The 22,676-nt window shown below is 41.8% G+C and overlaps 1 protein-coding gene across 2 annotated transcripts in view; it reads left to right on the forward strand.

Annotated features, from left to right (window-relative positions):
* MDGA2 (MAM domain containing glycosylphosphatidylinositol anchor 2) overlaps positions 1-22,676 on the forward strand; it is a 732,231-nt gene that overhangs the window by 403,100 nt on the left and 306,455 nt on the right. For both annotated transcript variants that reach the window (XM_058163141.1, XM_058163142.1), the window contains one exon: positions 4,259-4,528. In XM_058163141.1, the coding sequence (XP_058019124.1) occupies positions 4,259-4,528 (270 nt within the window). The remainder of the gene's footprint in view (positions 1-4,258; positions 4,529-22,676) is intronic.

Consider the following 22,676-nt stretch of genomic DNA (forward strand, 5'->3'; position numbering starts at 1 on the left):
GAGCCCCATGTAGAGAGCATTGCAATAGTCCAGGCGGGAAGTGACAAGGGCATGAGTGACCGTGCGTAAGGAGTCCCGATCAAGGAAGGGGCGCAACTGGCGAATCAGGTGAACCTGATAAAATGCTCCCCTGGCGACGGCCGTCAAGTGTTCTTCTAAAGACAGCCGATCATCCAGGAGAACGCCTAAGTTGCGCACTCTTCCCCTGGGGGTCAGTACTTCCCCCCCAACAGTCAGCAATGGCGTAAGCTGACTGTACCGGGATGCCGGAACCCACAGCCACTCAGTCTTGGAGGGGCTGAGCTGGAGCCTGTTCCATCCAGACCCGCATGGCCTCAAGCCCATCACCTCGACGGCTTCGTTGGGGTGGTTCGGGGTGGAAATGTACAGCTGCGTATCATCAGCGTACAGATGATAATCCACCCCGAAACCACGGATAACCTCGCCCAGCGGCTTCATGTCGATGCCATTCAGAAGAATGTGTCTTTCCAGGCATTGGTTGAGGCAGACTCTAATCTAAAGACCTTCAGGGCCATGTTTCTTCCTAAAGAAAACAGCACAGTTCAGCCAACAGGCCAGTAATGTGCGTCAGACAATGCTTGTTCATAATTTGTCACTTTTTTTGGGGGGGGGTCTTCTGGGCCCCACACATGTCTTACTTTTCATCTATCAGTAACAGCAACCTTTTCAGCAGGCTTGGAAACAAATGGTAAAAGAAGGAGAATGATTCTTCCTCTTCTACTTAGAGAACAGCGACATTAAACTACTGAAGATTTTTGCCCCAGCTGGTCATTTCAAGAACTGCAACTTACCTGAGCTTTTGTTTTCTTTTTTCCTTCTTGATCCCATTTTTTCCCCACTGCATTCCAACTACTTGCTCGTGGTTAATGTAACAATGGGTTAGTCAGTGGCTTCATTGGCAGGGTTGCATGGCATTGAACTATAAGTAGTTTCATGCAAATGTGATCAAATAGTTTAAAGTTTGATGTGTCATGTAAAAATCCATGCTGTAAGGTTCCATTCTTTTCGCTGTTAAGTTTGAGTGCAAAGAAGGACATATTATTGATCTATGTGAGTCATTCCAAGAGTTTAATAAATGCTTTAAATAGTTGGTTATAGGCATCTGATTGCTGGCCTGTGTTGAAACAGAAGTTGGTCAGATATTTTTTTGTGATGCTTTGGGATTTGAATTCCTGTACTGTTCAAGAGTTGAAATATAAGTATAGCCAGCCGCACAAACAGGCTGAAGAACAGTTTTTATCTGCAGGCTGTCAGACTCCTGAATGAGAAATAACATCAGAACTACATAGTATGATGGACTGCAGGGCTGGCGCAATGTGTAACATGTTCAAACTGGTGCAATGGGACTGGGTATTTTGTTAATATGATTTATTAGATATGGGATTTTCTGTCTTCACTGTGAGTTATATTGTATTGGGGGGAGTGCACTGAGGGAGCTCAACCAATCTCATTGTACATATGTTGTGCACTGACAATAAATATTTGAATTTGAATTGAATTGAACCATGAGTATCTCCAGGGGGAGCAACCTGTGTAAGTGACAAAATATGAGCCATGGCATTGTTATTTACTTATTTTAAAATATTTATATGGCCACCCATCTTAAACCCAACTCTGGGAAGCTCACAACAATGCAACCTAATAACTATAAAATCATAAACCATAAGAATAAAAATATGGCTCTTGTGGTCCTTTCGGGATGCCCCACAACCAGCTCCAGATATCCTCACTCTGTCCCAGAACTTGGGTAAAAAGCCAGATCTTGATGACCTTCTGGAAGGACAAGCAGGTGAGGACCTGCCAACTCACTGAGGTGAAGGTTTTCCATAAGGTATCAGCAGCCTCAGAGAGGGCATGTTTCCAAGATTCCACTAGGTCAAAAAAAAAAAAAAAAAGATAGAGAAGGAACTTAGAGCATGCTTTCCATACCCTATCAGATCTGGTAGAACAGGCAGATACTCTCAGGGAAGGGCAGTCCTACATCATGATGTCATGAATGTGCATTCCCTATTTGAGCTGGACATTAGAATAGAATATTCTTTATTGGCCCAGTGAGGTTGGACACACAAGGAATTTGTCTCCTGTGCATAAGCTCTCAGTGTACATACAAACAACAAAATAATATAATCATACAATACCAATAATAGAAGATAATAGACAAGATGAGAAGGCTAATAGTAATACAGCCCTACCATTACAACGTTATATACATATTACATTACATTACTTATACATTACATACATGCTATATTATATTACCTACCACATTACTACATTACATACGTACTACATTAGGATGCTGTATAGTATTCAGGCTTATACTGCATACCTCCCTATAGTGCTTTACAGTATTCTCTGGGTGGTTTACAATGTAAGCATTATTTGCTTATTGTCTCCAACAATCTGGGTCTTAATTTTACTAACCTTAGAAGGATGGAAGGCTGAATCAACAAGCCCTGTCAGGATCAAACTCCAGGCTGTGGGAAGAGTTTGCCTGCAATATGTTAATGTAATTTGCATCATGATGTCACTCTCAGAGGTGGTATTCAGCCAGTTCAGACTGGTTTGCCCTAACCGGTAGCAGACAGGGCGGGTGGCCCCACCCACCTGCCCCAGCTCCAAGTCGTGCTATTTAGGCACGTTTTTGAGGCCGGGCACATGCGTGGAAGTTGCGCGCGGCAACAAAATGTATGTGTGGAAGGCCAGGCACATGCATGCACGGGATGTGTATGAATGAAGTGAGTGAGAGTGCTCACATTTGTGAACCAGTAACGAAAGTAAATGAATACCACTGCTGGTCACTGTATGTGTGCCATCAATCCTAATTGGATGTAGACATCTGTGATTAGACTTCAGTGCTCAACTCCATGATCTTATAATTCTGTTAAGTAAGCTAGTAGAAGGATGTAGGAATTAGGTCTTTGAGGAGGAGGCTGGATTTGCTTCTGCAAGATGCAGTTTGCCTTAACAAGGAACACTGTGTCACGGATGCCTCTTCCATCTACACAAACAGTTGGAGATGTCCTCAGGAGCACTTAAAAGAGAGCAGTACAGCTGCTTTGCTTTGCAAGGGGAGAGTGTTGCATTGCTTTCCTTTATTTCCTTTATTTCTATTTCCTCTTTCTAAACCACTCATTTCCCTCAGACTGCCTTTGCTGGACTATGCTTCAGTCGAATGCTTTTGTTGCCTCACCATCAAATATCAAAACTGCACACCCTTAGTAGGAACAGCAGAATGAGTTCAGGGAAAGGAAATAAAGGCAGTGTAAGGAAATAAATCTTATGAGGAAAATGTGAAGGGACTAGAAGCTGAGCCAGTAGCTGGAAAAGAAAAGGGAATACAATATCACCCTCAAAAAGCCGGAAGGTTTGTCATGTAGGAGAGGGCAAATTCTCCTCAGTTGATCCAGAGGACAGGACTAAATTTAATGAGCTCAAGTTACTGAGAAGAAGGCTATTGACAATAAGAGCAGCTTGCCACTGAAACCAATAACCTTGAACACTAATGGTTCTCCCTTTCTGGAGCCTTCAGGTGAAGGTTGAACGGGCATCCCCTGAAAACTAATTTATACTAGAGTCTCCTTGTCTATGATCTTTTTCTTCCATATAGTGTTATTGATTCTTTCATTATCTCTACCATTCATAGATTTATATCTGTCTAGGATTTTCCCCCTCTCCTGATCAGTAAATATATGGGAAATGTTATTGAGCTAAAACATTCACATTCCTCGAAGGTGTGCTTGCATGTGTAGGGGGAATTATTTAATTTAGTTGGACAGGGCAAATAGTAGCTCCAAAATATAAATTATGTGGCATTTCTCACAATGCAATCCTGTTGGAATCAGTGAAAGGACTGTGCACTACATTGGCATATGGAGAATGGTATGAACATAGTATATGGGCTGCAGTGTGTTTAATCAGCTGGGCCTGGGAAATGACATAGCTATTTTAATGTGTTGCAGACAAGTGATTATTTTCAATCCCCATCTACCTGAGGAGATATTTTAAGAACTGAATTAAAAATGTTACCTTGCCCTATTCCATGGGTATCAAATTTACCACGTCACATTGCCGTCACATGATGTATCACAATGTTTTTTCCCTTTGCAGAGCTGGACGTGGATGTGGCCTGCACATGACACATCTGACCCAGTTTGTCACCCCTGCCCTGTTCAATAATAATCTTATCATTTTACTATTAATGGTGAACTGATTTATCATTGTGGTCTGTTTACAGCCTCTCCTTCAATCAAGCTATTGGTGGATGATCCCATTGTGGTGAACCCTGGAGAAGCCATCACTTTGGTTTGTGTCACAACAGGTGGTGAGCCACTCCCAACCCTAACCTGGGTAAGATCTGTTGGTACCTTACCTGAGAAGATAATACTGAAAGGTGGGACGTTGACCATCCCTGCTATCAATTCTGATGATGCTGGCACCTATAGCTGCATTGCCAACAACAATGTGGGGAATCCAGCAAAGAAGTCCACCAACATCATTGTACGAGGTAAGAGTTTTCTACAATTATACTTACTTATCATCAGATTAAGCAGCTGTGGGATGATTGGACTGGATTTTGCTATAAAGGTCTTTTATTCTCTTAACATCGTGTAATAAATCCTTCCACATTTTTTTTTTACTGGAACATATTCATAAAAATAAATATGCTGTTATGTTTTGATGTGTTTTTTTTTAAATGTCTATGTACATAAGAGATATTGTTGATTTCTGCTTATTTATAGAGACAGGTTATCCACAAAGAATTGTGTTTAGTAATGCAAGAAGCTGCCATACAGGTCTACATTTTAATTAGATCATATCCAGATTGTCCAAATATACTTCACCTGAGACTACCCCAGATAGATGGATAGCTAGTGGAAGATAGAGGGATGATGTGATGAAAGATCTGTATGAAAGATCTGTAAAGGTAAAGGTTCCCCTCGCACATACATGCTAGTCGTTGCTGACTCTAGGGGGCGGTGCTCGTCTCCGTTTCAAAGCCAAAGAGCCAGCGCTGTCCGAAGACGTCTCCGTGGTCATGTGGCCAGCATGACTAGACACCAAAGGTGCACGGAACGCTGTGACCTTCCCACCAAAGGTGGGCCCTATTTTTTCAACTTGCATTTTTGCGTGCTTTTGAAACTGCTAGGTTGGCAGAAGCTGGGACAAGTAACAGGAGCTCACCCCGTTATGCGGCACTAGGGATTCGAACCGCTGAGCTGCCGACCTTTCGATCTACAAGCTCAACATCCTAGCCCCTGAGCCACCGTGTCCCTATGAAAGATCTGTAATGGTTGTTAATAACTTCATAGGCACAATTTAAATCCATAAATGGCTTGAACGGACCATCCAAGGGACCTTCTTTCCTATTAGAATTTGTCTATATGTTAAAACTTGCAGGGAAGTCTTCTCTGAAATACCCCTATGAAAAATTCATATCTAATGGAAGGCACTCCTTCTATAAAAATGCACCTTTTTTGCTAGACTTTTAATTATTAATCATCTTTAGTATCAATTTTAAGGATGATAATATTATTTTTGCTCTTTTTAATGGAAAGGTAGGGTGTAAATTGAATAGGTCAATAATATACCCCAAGATCATTTGGGCCATATCATCTGGCAGCAGCCTTCCAAGATGTTAGGCCAATGTTTTAGTAAAACTAATTAGAAAGATGATGAAAATTGAAATTGAGATTTTTTTATACGAAGAGCATCTATTATGTTGCATCCCTATGGCCAACACATTCTGGATGGTATTTTAATTTAAGCCATTTATTTATGGAATCTGCATACTCAGTTTACTATAATAAGCAACAGGGTTCTGTTGTTGCTGTTGCACTGATATGAGAGTGAACTGCAGCTTTCTCATCTAAGACCAACAGATCACTGCAAGGCAGAGGTGGGTTTCAGCAGGTTCTGACCAGTTCTGGAGAAGTGGTAGCGGAAATTTTGAGTAGTTTGGAGAACTGGTAAATACCACCTCTGACTGGCCCCACCTGCATCTATTCTCTGCTTCCCGAGTCCCAGCTGATCGGGAGGAAATGGGGATTTTGCCGTAACCTTCCCCTGCCACGCCTACCAAGCCACGCCCACCAAGCCATGCCACGCCCATCAAGCCACACTCACAGAACCAGTAGTAAAAAAAAATGAAACCCACCACTGCAAGGTTGTCCTTCAGACATTTTTCCCTCTCTTGGATGAAGGCAATTTAAGAAAACCAGCTTTAAAGCATCCATGGTTTACTATCATACAAGCCTGAAGTTGGGGTTTTCATAACTGCAAATTTCAGAAGGCTATTTGAAGATATTTCCAAAGCAGTCAGGACATGGTTTCTCTTCCCTCTGGGTATTGTTTTAGGCAGCATTTCCTTTCTCTCCCCTGCCTCTTTTTTTTTGTAGACTGTGTGATTGTGATAAATATGTTCGTTCCTCACCTCCATCCACTTGGCACAAAAGCCACTTTTGATGACTCTGCAGTGAGGCACTTTAGGCACTTAATGGCAATGTAGATTTCTGCAGCTATATGTTCTTCTCTCCAGCTATGATTATTTCATGCCTTGGAGTCTTGTTTTGCTCTTTCTGCCCTGCTACCCCCAACATCTGGGCAGTGGATGGCTTGCTTAGGCCTTTTGCAAGAGAGAACTCACAAGGAGAGTTTTGAATTATTTCAGCGTGAGGCTCAACATCGATAACATGATTTAGATTTCCATCCATTTCCCCCTGTTTGATGGTTAACATCCAGATTTTGAAGTTTGTAGTAGATCAGGTTGATAACATCAAGACCTGGGGAGAGAGGGAGAAGGAGGGGGATTGTCTGTGTGATGTGATGGATAGATTGGTGGATGCAGTCAACAGAGAAGCAGGTTTAAATCCCTAATAATGCACGGAAGCTACTACCATACTTTTGGCCAATTCTCACCTCACCATCCCATTTGTTCACTTCTTTTCAATATAAAGAACTTCCCCACATTGGCAGGGATGGATTTTTGTTCTGCCCTCCAAAGGAGAGGACAGTCAAAAATTGCTGCCTAACAAATTATCTTTGCCACATCTCAAAAATCAGGCTGACAAAGTCCTGTCATATGGGGGGGGGCAGGGGTGAAATCCAACAGGTTCTGACCAGTTCTGGAGAACTGGTAGCGGAAATTTTGAGCAGTTTGGAAAACCAGCAAATACCACCTCTGGCTGGCCCCAGAAGCGGGGAGGAATGTGGATTTTGCAGTATCCTTCCCCCAGGAGTGGGGAGGGAATGGAGATTTTGCAGTATCCTTCCCCTGCCATGCCCACCAAGTCATGCCCACAGAACCGGTAGTAAAAAAAAATGGATTTCACCACTGGGGGGCATCATTTACAGTGTTATTGTTGGGAATGAAAAGGTTGACTCTCCCCCTTCACTGTTGTTTTTCTCCCCCAATCCCAAGTATGGAGTCTTAGCTATCATTCATTATGGTGAGCTCTGCCTTTATCTGCCATTGGAGAGTGCTGTTGCTGCTGCTGCTGCCCCCTATGTAGCAAGTATGTAGCCTGGAAGGACAGAGGAAAGAACTATTACCTAAGCAATTCAGATAAAAAGGAAAGAGGAAAGAAGGGAAGGAGGCTGCAACTTGAAAAGATTGATGTCAGCCCTATAAAATAGATCAGACTAAGAAACAGTTACTGTGCAGATCTAAAGGTAATTTTATTAAAACAGCTATTAGTAACTTAATTTTGCAAGTCTTTCTTGATCTTGACTCTTCCATTGGTGTCTTGGTAACTGATCTTCCTCTGTCCTTTAAAGTCATGTTGTATACTCCCTACATCTTGAGAGCAATCCGAAAAGAGAGGTAAGGGTGGTGCAGGGGTTAGAAGGCAGTATGGCAGACTAATTCAGCTCTCTGCCAGGAGTTCAATCCTCATCGGCTCAAGGTTGACTCAGCAGTCGTGTCCCACTCCTCCGCTGACGGCCGGGTCAGGGAAATCCGAATCAGGCTTGCCTCTGCAGCTCTGCCCAAAGTCCTAGCAAAGTCCTCAGAGCAGGCAGGAGACCAGTAAGTGACTTCAGCAAGATAAGTTCGACTTTTGCCTGACTCAGAGACTGCCAGAAAGCAGATCCTTTATATAGGCCATGGGGTGTGGCTCCATGACTCAGCACTCATTAAGGCCTGCCCCTCCCTTCCTTCTGTTGCCTCCGCCTATCCAATCTTCTGATGCGAGGGTCACTTCAATCAGCTGTTGGTAATAAACCCTCCTCAGGCTCACATGCTGTGGAGGAGGGGGAGGGGTTTAGCTGCTCCGTTTGCCTGGGCATGGAGTCGGGGCTGGGGCCGGGAGGTGCTCCTTCTTCTGCAGTTTGTCTGGGCATGGAGCCAGGACTGGGGCCGGGAGGCATACATTCCTCTGTGTTCGGGAGCAGATAAGAAGGCCCCGGCTGCTCTGAGGGCGGGCAAGACACAACATCAGCCTTCCATCCTTCTGAAGCTGGTAAAATGAGGCCCCAGATTGTTGGGGGCAATATGCTGACTCTGTAAACCACTTAGAGCAGGAGTGTCAAATTCGATTTCATTGAGAGCTGCATCAGCATTGTGTTTGACCTTGGGGGCGGGGACGTGGACAGCTCGATATCACTTGTGTCAGTGCCTGTGGTAGCCCGAGCACTCTGCCAGTGAAAATGGGTTCCCGAGCTCCATTTTCATCTGTGACGGCCTCCTGCAACCCTCTGCCAGTGAAAATGAGCTCTCAAAGAGCCACATGCAGCCCACCCGAGTTTCGTTTTTGTTGGAAGAGGCACTGTGGGCCAATCCTTCATTGTTACCAGGCCGGCCCTTCGAGCCAGATCTAAGCACCCCATGGGCTGGATCCGGCCCCCTGGCCTTGAGTTTGACACCCCTAACTTAGAGTGTATTGTAAAGCACTTGTCGTGTCCCACTCCTCCGCTGATGGCCGGGTCAGGGAAATCCGAATCAGGTGTGCCTCTGCAGCTCTGCCAAAGTCCTAGCAAAGTCCTCAAGGCAGGCAGGAGACCAGAAAGTGACTTCAGCAAGATATGTTTAGACTTTGCCTGACTCAGAGACTGCCAGAAAGCAGATCCTTTATATAGGCCATGGGGTGTGGCTCCATGACTCAGCACTTATCCAGGCCTGCCCCTCCCTTCCTTCTGACGCCGCCGCCTATCAATTCTTCTGAAGCGAGGGTCACTCCAATCGGCAGCTGTTGGAAATTGACCTTCCTCAGGCTCACATGCTGTGGAGGAGGGGGAGGGGTCTAGTTGCTCCGTTTGCCTGGGCATGGAGCCAGAGCTGGGGGCTGGAGATACTTGCTCTTCTTCAGCCTGTCTGAGCATGGAGCCAGGGCTGGGGCCGGGAGATGCCCCCTCCTCAGCCTGTCTGGGCATGGAGCCAGGGCTGGGGCCTGGAGGCATGCTAGGACATTCTTCAGCATTCGGAAGCAGATAAGCAGACCCCGGCTGTGGTGAGATTGGGCGAGACACAACAGCACTATGAAGCGGCATGTAAATCTAAATGCTATTGCTATTTCCTGATGGGAGGGAGCAAGAGATCCATGCTGAGGCAGAGAAGAGAGAGGAAAGCAAGCAGCAGAAAGAGGGTAGGGTTTCCTTTCTGCTTTTCTCTCCCCTAATAGCAATTGAAAAAGCCCTTTCTGCTCCTCTCTCCCGTGATATCCAAGGCTACCAATACCAAATTTGGTTGAGCCTGTGTTATCCTCAGCAGTTAAAAGAGAAATGGACCCAGAATGATAGAGCCACATGGCTGGATGGAAGAGGAGCAAGCCAGGAAGCCAGTATAGAACCCTGCAGATCATTGGAATACTGTACTTGAGGATCACCTCCATTGAAAACACAAAGTTACATAGAAGAGGTTTGTTCTGTGTTCCACAAGAAAACATTACTTTTCTTCCAAATGACTTTGGCTCAGGCTGGCCATAAGATAAAGATATTATGTCAATCATTGGCAAATAATTGATAAAGAGGCGATCTCAAAGCTGAGGAAAGGAAGCTGTGTGGCTGAGTTCAGAGTAAAATTGGGTGAATGATATTCAGTCAGCTTGCATGGAGCACATTCTTTGGTGGAGACAAAACTCTCTTCTACTGCATCCAGTTTTGGCTGCCACAATGTAAAAAAGATGTGGAGACTCTAGAAAGAGTGCAGAGAAGAGCAGCAAAGATGATTGGGGACTGGAGACTAAAACATATGAAGAACAGTTGCAGGAACTTGGTATGTCTACTTTGATGAAAAGAAGGACTAGGATAGACATGATAGCAGTGTTCTGATATCTCACAAAGAAGAGGGAGTCAAGCTATTCTCCAAAGCACCTGAGGGTAGAACAAGAAGCAATGGACGGAAACTAATCAAGGAGAGAAGCAACCTAGAACTAAGAAAAAAGTTCCTGACAGTTAGAACAATTAATCAGTGGAACAACTTGCCTCCTAAATTCTCTAAGATTGGAAGTTTTTAAGAAGGGCTTGGATAACCATTTGTCTGAAGTGGTGTAGGGTTTCCTGCCTAAGCAGGGAGTTGGACTAGAAGACCTCCAAGGTCCCTTCCAACTCTGTTTTTCTGTATTCTTTAACATAGCACTTTGGTTCAAGGAGATGGATCCAGTCCGATTCATATCTTCTGTTCAGTAAGAGGGCTACTCTGCTCTACTGTGTAGAATTTTGCTGCTTCCTTTTGAAGGGAAACTTTGATCAAAGCTGTGATGAATCGAAGGGCCTCTTTGAAACTCTGTTGGATCCTGTGAAGTACAGCTACGAGAACCATCTGAGATGTCTTGAGGAAATGGCTGGACAAAAGAAAGCAATATTTTTGTTGTTTTTAAAGAGCAACATTTAAACTAATCAGCAGCATAAAGAATATTTTTCCAAGGTGTACTCCTGAAATATCAGTGAATTTATTTTTTTCAGTCTCTGTAGTTTCAGATGTATTATTTTTATTTTGAAAGAAACAAGAAAATTGCTTTCGATTACTATGGTGTAATATCTGTATTTATATCTATCTAACTCGATATTCAACCATATGTTCATAGTACAAGTAGCCCACTCATATTGTATAAGCGATGACTAAGGTCTCTTAACTATAACATCAGGTAATGGCTTTTCCAACTCTCACCAGATTTCTCCAAATTGTTCCCTACCCTGAAACACTAAATAATGAATCATAACTTTATTTTACCTTTCTCTGTTGCCTCTTGATCCCTAATGCTTTCCATTTTTGCTTCCTTGTGGCTTGGACTTCCACTGCCTATGGAATCTGGTTGAATCACATCGTAGAACATTTTATTCTGATAAAGCAAACTTGTTCTTCTATAAAAGAAAAACTTGTTGATGGCAGGACTGGTTGACTATGGCTAAAAGCCTACATCAGTTTTCAAGGAAGTATAGATTGGTAGCCTCCCCAAACCTGGCATACATACACATACACACAGGTGGGTTGGGATTACAATACCTAAAATCCTAAACTAGTGTGACCAGGAGTTCTGGGAGGTACAGTTCTGGCACATCTGAAGAGAGCCCAGTTGGGAAATGTTAGATTGTGGTTTCCAAAGACTCTTAGAATTCTCTAACCACCCAGCAATACAACCTCTTCCCCCTTATCCAAGCATCCTCAAAAGTGTCCAGTTTTTAAGCATTGTAGAAGCCAGGATAGGTACATTGTTTCCAGTGGTGGGATTCAACCAGTATAACACCCGGTTCGCTGAGCACGTGCTTTGCGCACACGCAGTGTGTTTGAAAACAGCTTGAAAAGTTACCTTCTACTGCAGCCCCAGTGAGTAAAACAGTTGAGGCGCGGCAATCCGCTCTGCCACACCTTTCAGCTGGGCTTCAAAGAAAGGAAATATATAGTAAGTCAGTATAGTGCAGGGGTGAGTGGGCTGATTGTCCAAGCGAACCGGTTCAGTCTCAGCTGATTGTTGGAGCTACTGTCAGCTGAATCCCACCACTGATTGTTCCTCTACTGATCGTTTTCCATTTCTCTAATTCCTTGTCATTAATTATGGGATCAGATTGTCTATCCTTGACTTCTTTGATTAAAAAGAAAATTTTGTTCACATCTTCCCACTTCCTTCTTACACTTTTATGTGATCGATATTGCTGAAAAGGACTGGCATGTAATTCTTCCAAGCACCGTCCATAGGTGTTGCAAAATAGGATTCTAGTCTTTACTCTTTTCTAGGTGAGTTTAGAAGAAGTAAGCTAATTACAACATAAACTGGGGAAAGCATGCCCTGAAGAATTAATGTTGTACCACTTTTTTTTCCTATCAATTCTCATTTAATTTAATGAGAAGGAAATCACTTTGGAATTGATTTCAAGGTGAAGAGACTATCTGTGAAATTCTCATACTCAGAGTTTGGTGTTCTAAGTACTTTGTTACAGGGTGGACAAGATTTATGTGTGAATCTCCTATATTTCATTGTATAATCTTTTCTGTAACAATTTGTGGCCTTTCTGGCTTTCTCTCATTCAGTTAAATCCCAAAAGAAGACCGCATCATCTGCAAAAACATCCTAGCTTGCTTTTTTTCCCTGATTAGAGAGTGAGAGCAACCAGGAATGAGAAGATGTGTAACCAAAAACAAGAAAAGGTTTTCTGCCTCAATAATAGTCAGCTGAAAAATGCCACAAACAAAAAAATATATTTTTTAAGAGCACTAAAAATAAGATAGAAAAACAGAAACCTTTTTCATAATGAAAGAAAGCCATTGAGAATTAACAAGTAGATGTTGGCATAGAATTAAAAAGCAGCTGATAACAGCTCTGCTGAATCTAACAAAGAATTTGTTCACCAGCCTATTTACACAAGGGTCAACTGGATGGCAATGGAAAGTGCACAAAACTATCAAACTAAGAGAATCCTCCTGGTGATATTTCTAAGTGAGCGAAGGCACATAAACATGTCCCAGGATAATATTGCAGGATCCAATCAGGGGAGGTCACTGGGATCAGAGGTTTAGTCTTCTCAGCTTTCAGATTCGTACTGGAGCCCATCCTCAGGGAACTTCTCTCTAGCAGAAAATGTGAGGGAAATTCCCTGAGGCTAAGCTTCAGCACAAGTCCGAAAGCTCAAAAAACTAAGCCTCTGGTCCTGGTGACCGACCCAGATTGGATCCTGCAATATTCCTCGGCAATCAGCATTCAGCATGCTGTCTTCAATTATAGATCTTAGTTTTATCTTCTAGATCAGGGGTGTCAAACTCAAGGCCCAGGGGCTGGATCTGGCCCACAGGGTGCTTAGATCTGGCCCACGGGACTGCCCTGGAAACAGAAAAGAACTGCTCCGTGGTGCCCCTGCCAGTGAAAACTGAGCTCGGGAGAACAGTGGGCAGCTCTCCTGAGCTCTGTTTTTGCTGGCAGAGGGTTGCAGGAGGTTGTCACTGATGAAAACGGAGCTCAGGAGCCCGCTTTCGCTGGCAGAACGCTCGGGCCACTACAGATGCCCCAGACACGAGTGCCCACCCTGGTCACTCTCACCCTGGCCCCCCGAGGTCAAACACAACCCAGATGCTTCCCTAAATGAAATCGAGTTTGGCACCCCTGTTCTAGATACAGTGCTTAAACTATTATTTTGAATTCTGATTGAGTGAGACCAGGCCTCTCTTTCACTTTTTTTCCCCTGTGCAACATCCTGTGCAGTTGTGCAGTGTCCCCCTCCCCTTCCGACGACCGGGTCTAGGAAGTCCGTATCAAGCATGGCCACAAAGCCTCTGCAGCTTTGCCAAATTCCTTTCAGATTTCTCAGGGCACGCAGGAATCCAAGTTGTGACTTCAGCAAACTAAAGGAGACTTTGCTTGACTCAAAGTTGCTTGACTCAAGCTGATCCTTTATATAGGCTGTGGGTGTGGCTCCATGACTCAGCACTTATCCAGGCCTGCCCCTCCCTTCCTTCTGCTGACGTTGCCTCTCAGATCTCCGGAAGCAGGGATCCGTCCACTGTAAATTCTCTTCCTCTTGATCTGCTGCCGGTAATTCCAGCACGTGGCTGGCTCCCTGCTCACATGCTGTAGGAGTGAGGTTTGTTTGTTCATTCTTGACATTCTGTCTGGGCATGGGGCCAGGGCTAGGGGCTGGAGGCATGCCAGGCCGTTCATTATCAGACTCTGAATCTGATAGCAGGCCCGGGAGGCGACAGGAGGGGCCCGGCTGAGGAGAGGAGGGAGGACGAGGCACAACAAGTATGTCATGTAGCTCTGTGAATATTATTCTCAAAGAGAATATATTCAGTTAAAGCCCTAAGATCCTCGAGAATTGCTTCAGTAAGCAGGAGGTTCAAATAAAATCCTGGATGTATTTTGTGGATGAATTCCTTTTGTTTGCTTAGAATTCACCTATTGGATTAATGTGCCCAAATTCAGTAGCTCATTGGAAACTGTCTTCCATTCTATCCCCTCCATCAAATCCAAAACATTTGTAACATGGAAACGCAAATTCCTTTCGCAGTGGGAACTTTTAATAACTGGTGGTTAATCATTCACTGGAGGACACTCTCCATGTAGGAAAGGCCTTGGCATGATTATTTTATGAGGGTCGCCATCTCTGTTTGCACTTTATTTTCCAATACGTTCCATTTTTGCTCAGGATGACAAATTAAAAAAATATAGCTCTCAGGAAAGTGGGAGGTTAGGTGGATAACCAGCAATGTGAATTAAAAATGGAAACCACTATTTTCATCATTCCTCCTTCCCCTCTCCTTTGTGGATTTGCATTCATGAGGCAACTGGTATATTTAGTACTTCATTAGAAGAGCTGTTTATTCCAAAATACATCGGCACTTATGAAATAAACAACATTTGCAGATACTTCAGAAATTCTGCTTTCCCTGCTTTATTTTGTGCCTCATCTCATTTCTTAAAAAGTGGCATAGGAGGTGTGACCTTGCAGCAGATTCCTGTAAGGCAGAACGCACTTCCCGAGGCTTCAGATTTTTCCTTTGTTTAATTTCAGTTAAGATAAATTGCTGCAGAATTTACATCTCAATTCAAATCTTTATTGTGAGTGCACAACATATGTACAATGAGATTGGTTGAGCTCCCTCAGTGCACTGACCCTCTGCTTTGGTTGACTTCATGAAGGCTTTTATCAGAAAATGGATGGAGGGGATATGACATCCTGAGTCCTTCGGGAGAAGGGCGGTATAAAAATCGAATAAAATAAAATAAAATAAATAAATCTCTTGAACTTTTGGCATCTTTCAGTGAGTGGACTAACATTCCCTTTTGGGTCATCTGGCAGGATGCTATTTTATAATGATTCTTATCCTTTTTGTCAGGCCATCTAGAAAGTAGAGCTGGGGAACCACAGGTCAACACCTTGTTTGTTGACCTGCAGTATTGCACATGCTTTGTTCTTGTTCCCCATACTGTTCAACAGGTACATGGAACTACTCAAGAAGGACATTTGGAACTTTGGAATGTGGTGCCATCAGAACCACGGGTTCGGACTGGATCGGTTGATCTGGTAGCGATGGTGGTTCAGAGAACCAGTAGCAAAAATCCCTGGCCCACCTCCCATGCCCAGCTGAGCCACGCAATCGTCAGAGCCTTCTTTTTTTTACTTTTAAAAGCATTTTTTTACAACCTCTCTGGCCGAAGAGGTTGTTAAAAAATGCTTTTAAAAGTAAAAAAAAAAATCACACACCACATCTGATCACACCCCCCCACACACACATGCACTGTTCTATTTACCCCATTCCTCCTTTTGGCGTGCACTGCGCACACATGCACCTCACATTTTATGCATGGTGCACATGCACAGCCAGTGAACTAGTAATAAACCAGTTCACATTTCACCACTGATCAGAACTGTGTGCTGATGATACTAGACTAGGTTTTTCTTTACCATTTGAATCTAAGGAACTGATCGGTAATCTGTTGCCTAACCTTCAAAAAGGTCTAGATAAGGAAGAGGACACTTCAAGCACTATGATAGTATCTGTGAGTCTATGATTCTATAAGTACCGAGTGAGTTCAGTATTTGAAAAGAACAAAGTGCTTTTGACACTATTCAAGTTTCCCTGAGATATTGTGTGTGTGTGTGTGTGTGTGTGTATGTGTGTGTATCACACACACACACACACATATACAGTATATGCCTATTCCCTCTGTTCCCCTTGGATAAAGATTTCATGAGTCATGGAATAATAAATGAGCCTTTCTGCATATTTATTCATAGCAACTCAAGCCTGAACCTCGTGAGATTAAACAAAATATAATTAAAATTCTATCCTGATTTAGAAAAAAAAAATACCCTGCATCACCAAATGAAATCTTCAGATGATGAGCATCTTGGAAGAGGAAATGAAAAAGCTATGAAACTTAGCTGATCTTAGCTGTATTTCTGCAGCCTCAAAAAGAAGAACAAGGGAAATTATATATCTTGTCATTTGTTGTGCCTCTTGCTCTTATTCCACATTGAAAATGAATAAATTAAAGCTCAGAAATGAAGATTTCTTCATGAAAGTTGTATTTCATAAAGATAAAAAACAAAGAGCCCATTATTGAGCTGTTGTGACTTTGTTTCTTATTCTTCCCAGAAAGTGACAGATCTGTTTCCTTTATTGCATCTTCTTCAAAAATCTCTCTCTTTTTCCTCCTTTCACTCCTGGATAGCAATAGCAGTAGCACTTAGACTTACCCCTTCACAGTGTTTTACAGTCCTCTCTAAGTTTACACAGCCAGCATATTGCCCCCAACAATCTGGGTCTTCATTTTACTGACCCCAGAAGGATGGAAGGTTGAATCAACCTTGAACCAGGGAGACTCAAACTGCCGGCAGTTGGTAGAATTAGCCTGCAATACTGCATTCTAGCCACTGGGCCACCATGGCTCTTGGTGCTATTGTACTAACTCGAACATAATTTTAGTGATGCAAATGTTCAGCAGGTTCAGAAATCAATATGAACATCTCTGCTCATTCCTTCCTATACTGTATGTGATGTGCTGTATACAATTCTGCATAAGTTGTGCTTCGGTGCATCACTTTCTCTACTGCAAAGGCAGAAGGCTAATTGCATTCCAGATTGCATAAATAGCTCAAAGAATGCTAATTTTGTCAATTTATATTAAGTGCCAATAGTACAATGTTCTTCCTTGCCAAACTTTCTAAAAAAAAACAAACCCAGGCCGAAGTTACCTGAAAATGAGACGTGTTCAGTGACTCGTTTTGAATGAATTTTGAAACCCCATCCTATATTTATGTGTATCCCCGCTCGGTCCCACCCAAAAAAGAAAATGAACAAAAACCAATCATATATGTCTGTCAGAAATGAATCTTTCTCCATACTTTTGCCTAAAACAAATAGAAGATTTATTTTTTATCCTGAAGGTGATGAATGCTTTTAGCAGCACTGATGTTATGTCCTTACTGCCCTTAGGAACAGAAAGGGGAATATTGGTCCACAGCTTCAAAGAACTACTTCATAAATCTTCATTGACATCTGTCAATTTTGCCATTCTTTTCTTTTTCATTTTGGGTAGATCATTGCAATTTGCTTTTTGTAAAACTCGCTTTAGGAAGGATCCAGCTATACTCAATTCAAACCATCTAGACTTGATGCAAACTGTGATTGTTTGCAATTTAACTAACTGTACAGTATATATATATCAGGGTCATATTTTATCCATCTTGAAATAATTGCATTGGTTACAAATTGGTTTGGAGTGCAATTTGAGGCATTGGCTTTAAACCTTAACCCACTAAACCAGTGTTATACATTCTGAGAACTTTAAGTGAGGACTTTAATTCCTCAGCCAAAGTTTCCCACGTTAGGAAACACTTCTCTAAACGAATTGGACCCTTCTATTAGAAGGATTGCATGCTTCGGTGTGATCCTGCTGAAGAGGAATCTGTCCAAGCACTAAAGTCAGAAAGACACTATTTTATCAAGACCTATTTCATAGAACATATGAGTTCTATCAAATAGAACCTCTTGCTCAGTGAAGAAATCCATTAAACCAACATCTGGCCCTTGTTTGAAAAGGGGAAGGGAGTCTTCAACTTGCTGAAGCAAACTATTCTAGCTCTTAACAGTTCTTACCATAGGAAGGTTCTCATCGGTTGTATAAGAAAGTTCTTTCCATGCATTGCTTCCAAGTTTTGAACTTTAGAGATTTGGACTTCCTGCTTAGCACCCATTCTTTCAGTTTTGCAAAATGAAGTCAACACCTTGTTCAGATGGGCTTTTTGCTATTAGCTGATGTTTGTGTGTCTATGAGATTCTTAGTCACCCAGGTCAAGGCTGTCCCAAAGGTGCTTTTCTAGAAGGCAACAGGACTTTATTTTCCCCCCCTTGAACTGAAGAAACTTCTTGAATGAGGAGCAAAACATTTGGAAAGAAAAAAACCCAAGAAAGTCCAGTTACCTTTTGGAAAAGCACCTTTGGAACTGATGTGTGCATATTTCTAAGTTGGGTTTTAATTAGTTGAGTAAATCTATGTGTACTTGTATGCTTGTGAATGTTGTTTTCTATTCTATTTCTGTTTCTATTCTAGAAATGAAATGCAGGACACAAAGGGAGCATTTAAAAATGTATACATAACATTATGTCTATGTTGAATTGAATACTTAATACAACCTGTGCTTTTTGGGCTGTGGATTAGGTTTGATATGTATTAGGTTAAAACCACACACACCTCTTACGTTTCCCACTAGACGCACTGAGAAACAAACATGACATATTCAAATCAGACATTTAGAGAATGATGACCTATTTTAGAATGATGAATATGAGTTAGCAGTTTTATGTGCTGCCCAAAAAGCAAATGCAATTTTAGGTTGCATCAACTGAAGAATGCTATGCACTGAGTAATGATACTAAATCACAGGAAGTATTTTTTTTTCTTTTATTCTGATTGGATCAGTGCCCACCCTTAAGTACTGTATCTATTTATGAGCATCATATTTTAGGATTCAGACAACATAGAACAGATTCCAAGAAGGGCAAATGGAATTATTGGAAGCCCAGAAACTTTTGACAAAAGATTGAAATAGCTTGAAATATTTCATCTTTAGAAGAGAGGACTGAGAGTAGATGGGATCCTACTCATCCAAGAGCTAAAGCTATATTCCACATAAGAAGGTCAAGGCCTGTCTCAAAGGTGCTTTTTCAAGAGGCAATTGGGCTTTCTGGTTTTTCTTTGAAGACGTTTTGCTTCTTATGCAAGAAACTGAAAAACCTTCTTGGATAAGAAGTGAAACATCTTCAAAAAAAACCCCAGAAAACCCAGTTGCCTCTTGAAAAAGCACATTTGGGATGTGATAGAGAAGTATTCAAAAAGTCACTGAGTACACAATATTGCATCTACTACTAAGAATAACCCAGTCTGAAATGAAGATGTATATTCAGGCTTGTAATGGCCTCAGGTTTAAAAATTCACAATCCCCATCCCAAGATTGTGGGCAGAGGTGGGTTTCAGCAGGTTCTGACCAGTTCTGGAGAACCCGTAGCGGAAATTTTGAGTAGTTCAGAGAACCGGTAGTAAAAATTCTGACTAGCCCCACCCTCATCTATTCTCTGCCTCCCAAGTCCCAGCTGATCGGGAAGAAATGGGGATTTTACAGTATCCTTCCCCTGGAGTGGTGAGAATGGAGATTTTACAGTATCCTTCCCTTCCCACGCCCACCAAGCCACGCCCACCAATCCACACCCACAGAACCGGTAGTAAAAAAAAATTGAAACCCACCTCTGGTTGTAGGCCCATCAAAAGAGCAGTATCAAACCAGCCAATCTAGAATCTGGGATGTTGAAAGCCAACAAATGAGATTTTAATCACTCCCTTCATTACATTTTTTTTACTTCATCATCATCACCACAATCATTATTGAAATTATTGTTTTTTATTATTATTTTTCAGGGTGCATAAAAGTGTAGATGCTCATGAGGGCAATCCAGCCAAATTGTATTTTGTCTCTATAGCTAGTGATGGTCCTATCATTTAAATGAGTTTCAAAATAGGAAACCGCACTTGCTCTATCATTACAAAGCTTGGATGTTATTGGGAGAGGATGATAATGGGTTGGACACATTTCATTACATAAAGACCACATCTGTCCCTCTTTATCTATTGTGTAAGATTACCTAATTCTAATATTGCATGACTCTTACTATTATTAAGAGTAGAAACAAGATTCATCTTAGATTTTTCTGACCATCTTTCTGACAGTGAATCAGGGGTGGGTTCTACTTACCTTTACTACCGGTTTGCAACAGGATCGCACTCTCATCCTTAAGCAATGAGGTTGTTAAATGAGTCATGGCCAATTTTATTACCCTTTTTGCTGTGGTTGTTAAGTTGTGGTCATTAGGTAAATCCAACATCTTTGATTGATTTTGCTCATCAGATGTCCTCTGGGAAGATGATAAATGATGATCGCATGACCATAGTTTGCTGCAACTGAGGTAAATATATGCCAGTTGCCAAGTGCCCAAGTTGTTATAACATAACTGTGAACAGGACAGAACAGATTAACACAGTTGGAAGGGACCTTGTAGTCCACCACCACCCACTCAAGCAGGAGACCCTAAAACATTTCTGACAGATGACAGCCCAGTCTCTTCTTGAAAGCTTCCAGTGATGAATCTCCCACAACTGTGGGAATGTTGCATCGGACAAAAGGGCAAGAACCTTTCTTCAAACTTACAATGGTCATCAAAGGAATGGCTGCAATACAAAGAGTATTTGTAATGCAGCACAAGCAGATATAGTTGCCCAGTTCATCTTTCTCTTCAATGCAAGAACATTTATTGTACACCTTTCCTTCTGACAGCACTCAAATACATAAACCAGGTCAGTTGTGTTGGCATGAGCACATAACTGGAACTTCCTCTAAAACATCTTTATTTGCTTGTCGTAGAACAACTTCATTTTCTATCTGCTGTGAATGTTGGCTTTTGCCAGAAAAACATTGTATGGCGTCTGAGTCTGAAAAAAATGAGAAAGAAGTAATTTATTTGCCTCCATTGTGTTGTGTCTTGTTCAGAGAGAGAAAGGAAGAGTTGGAGGAGATCACTTTGTATCTGTGCTTTTTCTCTCTGTGGGAAGCATGATGCACAAGGTTATTTTGATTGAGATGCATTTTCTTTCTTTCTTTTAAAGTTTTTTTATTTATAATACAATTAAAAAGATTAGACATGGTGTGACTTTTCTGGTTTAAACATTTCCATCAAGTTTTACCTTACAACAAACACAGTTCAGTTATGCTATGTTAATATATACAATCTATCACAATTCAAGCACACAGATTCTTCCGTCTGTGAAAATTACAATACTGATACCATTCCTATTTATCACAGAGTACTAACATGAAAATTTTTAAACTTTGAGCTGCATTTACCTTGGACTGTGATGAAGTGACCCTTCCCGTGGTAATGTGATGAGCAGGGTTATATTTCACCACAATACACAATATAACCACGGTGGTGCAGTGGTTAGAATGCAGTACTGCAGGCTTCTTCTGCTGACTGCCGACTGACTGCAATTTGACAGTTCGAATCTCACCAGGCTCAAGGTTGACTCAGCCTTCCATCCTTCCAAAGTGGGTAAAATGAGGACCCAAATTGTTGGGGGCAATATGCTGATTCTGTAAACCACTTAGAGAGGGCTGTAAAGCAGTATATAAGACTAAGTGCTATTGCTATTGCTGTATTGGAACAGGTTCCTTCCAACTCTCTGATTTTATGGCTGTGGGCTCAGAGAATGGATACAAAAATCTAATCCATTCAGAGCAATGCCTGTGGAGATTATCAGTCATCCAGGTCATGGTTGTCCCAAAGGTACTTTTTCAAAAGGCAACTGGACTTTTTTGTTTAGCTTTGAAGATGTTTTGCTTCTATCCAAGAAGCTTCTTTAGTTCTTGTAGTTTGTTAGTCATGCTGTTGGAAGGAGAGGTATCCCATGGTAGTCTTATCCTTAAAACATTTCTCCATTTTTGTTTACACATTGATGGACAATCAGCATTGTCCCCCAAATGCTGCTGATGATAGTGAAGGCTGAAATATATTTAAAGCAAAGATTGTTTTAGTATTTTTAGTATTCTAGCTGTCATTTTTCAGGATTTCAGACAAGAGTCTTTCATAACTCTACCGGGTATTCAATTAGGATATTCTACTTATGTTCTAACACTAAGCCTTTACTCTTTACCAAATGGCTGTAGGACTATATAATATCATGTTACGCTAATCATCTACTTCTCTCTCTCTAAAGGTAAAGAAAACCAATTAAACTGTCCTTCTGCAGCCTCTCCTTAAAAAGTTATCATTTATAATTTATAATCTTTTTGTGTGATGCTTATATATATTGTTGTGACAAATAAAAAATAAATAAAAATAAAATAAAATAAAGGTTGTACATGCTTCAAAAACAATTGAGCCTTCAGAATGGAGGAACAACATCCCTTATGATTTATCAATTGATTGATTGATTGATTGATTCATTCATTCATTCATTCATTCATTCATTTGTATTAGATTTATATCCCATCTTCTCTCCAGGAGTCAAGATGGTCTACATAGGTCTCCCTTCTCCATTTTCCCTCCAAAATAACCCTTGAACCTGAGTCTCCCTGGGATTAGACCTGAGAGACACTGCTATATCACATAGAGTTTGCCTTGTTCAGTCTTTTGCATGAGCCAAACTAAAGATGAGATTGTTTTAATAGGTGCCTTA

Source organism: Ahaetulla prasina, chromosome 1, assembly GCF_028640845.1.
Source record: "Ahaetulla prasina isolate Xishuangbanna chromosome 1, ASM2864084v1, whole genome shotgun sequence".
NCBI lineage: Eukaryota > Metazoa > Chordata > Lepidosauria > Squamata > Colubridae > Ahaetulla > Ahaetulla prasina.